Source organism: Otolemur garnettii, unplaced genomic scaffold (assembly GCF_000181295.1).
Source record: "Otolemur garnettii isolate 467f Iridium unplaced genomic scaffold, OtoGar3 scaffold00010, whole genome shotgun sequence".
Classification (NCBI taxonomy): domain Eukaryota; kingdom Metazoa; phylum Chordata; class Mammalia; order Primates; family Galagidae; genus Otolemur; species Otolemur garnettii.
This window is the reverse complement of record NW_003852405.1, coordinates 1,513,345-1,518,541: the sequence shown is the minus strand read 5'-3', so window position 1 is coordinate 1,518,541 and position 5,197 is coordinate 1,513,345. Positions and strand designations below refer to the sequence as shown.

At 44.8% G+C, this 5,197-nt stretch overlaps 1 protein-coding gene across 2 annotated transcripts in view; it reads left to right on the top strand.

Annotated features, from left to right (window-relative positions):
• The first annotated feature begins 295 nt into the window (after positions 1-295).
• AHCYL1 (adenosylhomocysteinase like 1) overlaps positions 296-5,197 on the top strand; it is a 43,106-nt gene continuing 38,204 nt past the window's right edge. Inside the window, exon 1 of one of the 2 annotated variants that reach the window (XM_003784053.1) lies at positions 296-772. In XM_003784053.1, the coding sequence (XP_003784101.1) occupies positions 653-772 (120 nt within the window). In that variant the 5' untranslated portion in view covers positions 296-652. The remainder of the gene's footprint in view (positions 773-5,197) is intronic. The other variant, XM_023509874.1, reaches the window with a different exon arrangement.

Below are 5,197 nucleotides of genomic sequence, written 5' to 3'. Positions count from 1 at the left end.
GAACATCTTGGCATCGCACTTTTCCTAGGAATGGCTATAGGATGTGTCATGTGGAGAACTCTGGTCTTTGTTCCCAAGCACCTTTGCTTACGCCCCTCTGAGGCCTTGTCCAGAACTTCGCGGCTCAAAGACCCTCTGCTCCGCGGCTTTGCAGGAACCAGGCGCGGCTCATAGGGCTGATGACGCCACCTGGTGGCGCAATGGGTCTGGCTCACCCTGGGAATTTCACACGCTGCGAGCCGGAAAGGAGGAGGAGCGACTTCTGTGGCTCAGGCCAACGTGGTGACGTCAAGATAGAGCGCCGGTTCTCCCCGTTTCCCCTAGCTGCCAGTACTTGACGTGGCGTCACTGCCTTCTACCCTTACTTTGCGTGCGTGTTTGCGTGCAGCGGAGGTGGCGGCGCTGGCAGGTCGGATCTCGGCGCTAGTGTGTTTGTAGCTCCTGTGTTGGCTGTCGCTGTCCGGCTGTCTTGGGCTGCCGAGTAGACGAGGCACCGGCCCAAGCACCTCGGCAGCGGACAAAGCTGGACGCAGGGCCTAGCTGGCGGGTGGACGAGGGTGTGTCGGAGGGCGCCGCGCAGACAGGCGAGCGGGCGCCCGTGAAGGAAAGAGGCGGGGGCGGCGGGTCAGCCGCGGGCCGGGCAGGCCAGGGGATGTCGATGCCTGACGCGATGCCGCTGCCCGGGGTCGGGGAGGAGCTGAAGCAGGCCAAGGAGATCGAGGACGCCGAGAAGTATTCCTTCATGGCTACCGTCACCAAGGCGCCCAAGAAGGTGCGGGGGCTCCGGGTGGTGGCGGGGGCCCAGGACCTGGCCTCGCGGAAGCGGCGCGAGGAAGCCCGGGCCTGGGCTCTGGCTAGTTTGGGACTTAAGGGGGTATGGTTTGGGATGTTCAGGAACGACTAAGGTGGTGGGCGGGGGAGGCGGCTGAGCGGCCCCCGGCCTAACCTGGGCTGAAAAGGCCGACCCTGACCTCCCTTTCCTTTGTCCCTGGGCCCTACTCCTCCGTGATCTTTCTGAAACGCGACAGGGCCAGGCCTTAAATTTGCAGCTGACTTTTTCTGGTTGAATGGCCTTGAAGATGAGAGTGGGAGGGGGTGAACCAACTCAGCTGACCCCTGTGACCAACCCAGGGGATGAGGGTGTTAAAGAACATCTCCCTTCGGGTAAGTAGGTAAATCTGGGAGAACTTCCATCAAATCTTTGGGGGCAGTGGCCGGTTTATCCAACAGCTGCGTGATAGCAGGGTGGCAAGAGGAAAGAAAATATGGAGCTAGCTTTATGCAGGTGAAGGCAATGAGGGCAGCATGAGATTGAAAAGCTAGGATTTTCACCTTGTATGGTCTTCAGTTGCCTGGACACATTTAAGAGGTTGACATTAAAAGGTTTGTGACAGCAGACACTGTCATGGATACAAGTTGATCCTAGAATCATGTGAGTAGATCACTTAAGCATCCCTTGAGAAGGGAGCTTGGGTGGGTTGGAGCAGTGGGTGGTTAGGAACGATTGCTCATTCTTTACTGCACTTACTGAGGCAGAACAAGTTTAGTCTATTGTGTTGTGGGCTAGCTCAAAGGACACTGTGCCATTGCTCTTGTAAATGGTAACCTTTGGAGTTTTTAGTGTAACTAGCTCTCTGGTGGAAATGAGGTCTCTAATGCTTTTTGATTATTTACTGCCAACCACATCTTGACTTTCCACATACTTGGCACCCAGTTAACAGATCAGAGAACCTTTGCAAAGAGATGACCTTCCTGAAGCCGGTGAAAACCTGGATAAATATTTTCCCTCGTGCATAAAGACAAATATTTCAAAGTTCTTTCTGCCTGCAGTGTTTAATGGAATACAGGGATGGTATAAGGTGAACAGAGGAAGATTTGCTGGAGGTTCTTACACATCAGCTAATTAAACTGCCTTGAGTGTGAGAAATGTCTTTTTTTTTAAAGCAACTTAATGTACCCCTCCAGAAATCAAAGGCGAGATTGGAAAGACAATCACCAGGTGTGCTGTAGATGTTTTCTCACGAAATTAAGTTATTACCAACAATTTATTTAAAAGATTATGGAAAGTCCCTTGATTCTAAAAAGTCTGATTACCTTATGTTTAATGCTCAGTTCAGCTGACCGCTTTGTTGTGGGAATAACCTTTTGTAATCTGCACAGTTCTTTGGAGAAATAGTCACAGTCCTCATAAGCAGGATGCTTAAGAGTGGTGCGTCAGATGAATTACGGGGAAGAATGAGATACCCTGATTCCCCGACTTTTTCTCTCCCCCATTAACCCATCCTCTTTTGTCTTGTTGCTTCAGAGGATTAGGCATTTTTATTGTTGCTTGCCTTTATTTTAGTAAGCCTGTATCCTTGTAAGTACCACTGTTGATAAGACCGAGTCTATATTATAGGTTCTAAACTCCCATAAAGGCAGGAACTCTTGTTCACTATTATATCTGATGTGCCTATGCTGTACCTAGCATATAGTAGATACTCAAATATTAATTGCCCGCCTGGCTAACTAGTAACTGAGATGTCAGTATGGCTGCCTACCAGGAATAAATATCCCTTTTCCTCTCTTCTACCAAGGGGGAATATTGCTACTGTGTATATTATTGTCAGGCCAAGTGCTAATGATTTTAGACCCACACTCCATTAGATAAAAGAAGCAGTCTCTGCCGGGAATGTGAGAAGACCCTGTTGTAAGTTTCCATTTACTGGTTAAATGTGCCCCTGTGTTTCTTATTAATCTTGCTGTGAGCTTTATTGTTTAGTGTTTATGTATCACTTTCTATTAAAGAAGTTTACAATGACTAATTACCCTTCCCCTAGTGATAAAAGACATTTATTTAGTTAATGGATCAGTTGAGGACTAGTCAAGGTCACATAGCAAGTCCTAGGTAATCTGTTTTTCACTTCAGTTGAATTGAACATTACGACTTAACTCATTTTTGTACCTTTGCCATGTGTTCATAATGTGGGAAATCCTGGGAAAAGAGAAAAAAGTCACTTGGCATGGTACTGAAAGGCATTAGGAAAGAAACTCTTCAAATGGTGCAGTCCTTTACCTATGAGAATTCCAGTCTTGCTCTAGACCAAGTAATCCTTGGATCATTTCAAAGCCCTGAGGTCCCTCAGGTTCTGAAGACATTCTAATGCCAAAAGATAGTTCAGGGTGACCTTGATGGTCTTCATTTAGCTCAGATCCCATATAATGTTTAGATCAGCTTTTATTTACTTCGTTTGCTTTAAGATAGAGTGGCTGTCTGTCAGTTAAAAGCATAGATACCTGGATTCTTCAGCTATAATCATGACTTAGTTTTGTATGCTATTGGTCTACTACAGTGCTGTGAACATAAAAAGACTTACTGGTTTGAGTCAAGGTTTGAGATGTCTGGGTGTCAAGCCAACTAAATGGGTACCACCTTAAACAATTAGCTTCTGTGCTTTAGTTTCTTCATCTACCAAATAAATGCCTGTTGTGGAAGTAGTGACATGTTGGGAGTTAAGATAGCAAAAGTGATTTTTTAAAAAATGGTCAATAATTATACTCTTCTAATGAGCATTTGAGGTGGCTTATAACACAAGGCAGATATATAAATAGGAAGTCAAAACTATAGAAGGAAAAAATTATTGTTAATCTTGAGCAGGCGTCCTCAAACTACGGCCCACGGGCCACATGCGGCCTGCCTAGGACATTTATCCAGCCTGCTGGGTGTTTTTGCCGCTGCTGCCTGTCCTGCTTAGCAGCCAACTCGTCCCGGGGCCCACAGTCTGGTCCTCCAACGGTCTGAGGGACAGTGAACTGGCCCCCTTTTTAAAAAGTTTGAGGACCTCTGATCTTGAGGGCTAAGATGGCTGATGAGATTGATCATCACATGCAACTCTTAACTTCTTGGCAGCCACAGGATAAAGAGAAGCAGTTACTCTCCTTAACAGGCATCCCAGTTCCTCAGAAAGATGACTTTTCCTGACACGAAGTTCTGAAAGACATTTTCACAGGACCTTTTTAATAATTCACATGGTAAGGCTTGTTCATGACTGTCACCAGTGATTTCACATGGTATGGATAGAAAAATTTGAGGTGAGAAAAGGAGACCTTGAGTTGTAAGAGAAAGTGTACACTGTACCACAACTGAAGAAGACCCTTTTTTTAATGTTGACAGTTAACAGTCAAAACCAATAAGTCATCTAGTTCTCCAGGGGTGATAACTGTCCTTGACCTTTGGAAATTGACACTGTTAAGTTGGTTCTTTTTTCTTAGAGTAAACGCAAATCTCCAATTGACTGATAAAACCTCCTGCAGTAGGTATGGAGGGCCTCTTGAAACATTCGTGGTTCTCTGAGCTTCTGAACATTGAGAGGACTCTCTGGAGCACTAGATGAAGCATTTGACCAAAAATCTGTGCAATTAAGAACCTTAGCACCAGGAAAATACAGAGAAGAAGAATAAAAAAGAAACCATTTTTGTTTATGGGCTATGCTTTATTTGAATGAAGCATATGTGGCACTAGTTCGTCAAAAGAGTCGGCTGTACCTTAGGAAGCCCCCTAAGTAGAGCCCCAGTGAACACTGCATAGATGTTAACCTGATCAATGAAATCCAAGGTGCTCCTTTTCTCATTGGGGCTATTGTATAGCTAATTTTTGGTGTAGTTTTTATTTATGGAATAAATTTATGGAATTTACACCAGTACTTCTCAGGATCACTGAGAAGAGATTGGATAGGTTGACATTTCCTGTATTTTCCACATCATTAATATCTCTTGATTCTCTTTAAAGTGCCAGTGTTTTAGTCGCCAACTCTGAAATAGGAATTGGGTATAAGAAGATCCTCTGTTTTAAGATTTCTTCATAATGTTGATCACCTCTCTTTTTCTTGTTTTTAGTTTAGTTAGTTGCACTCTACTTTCCAAATTACTTTGTTCCAAGTGCCTTTAGACCAGCAGTTCTCAAACTGTGGGTTGTGACCCACAGGAACTGTATTAAAGGGTAGTGGCATTAGGAAGGTTGAGAACCACTGCTTTAGACAGTTAGCTCATAACGGAAATCTGTTCATTGTCTCATCTTTTGTTGGCAAGATTACAAATGTGTACCTTTTGTCAGGAGGGTGTTATTTGGATCCAGAGTGTATTAACCAATATATTCTTGTGAAGTCATCTCTAAATACCCTTTATAGATATTATAGAGGTTGGTTTTTTTTTTTTTTTT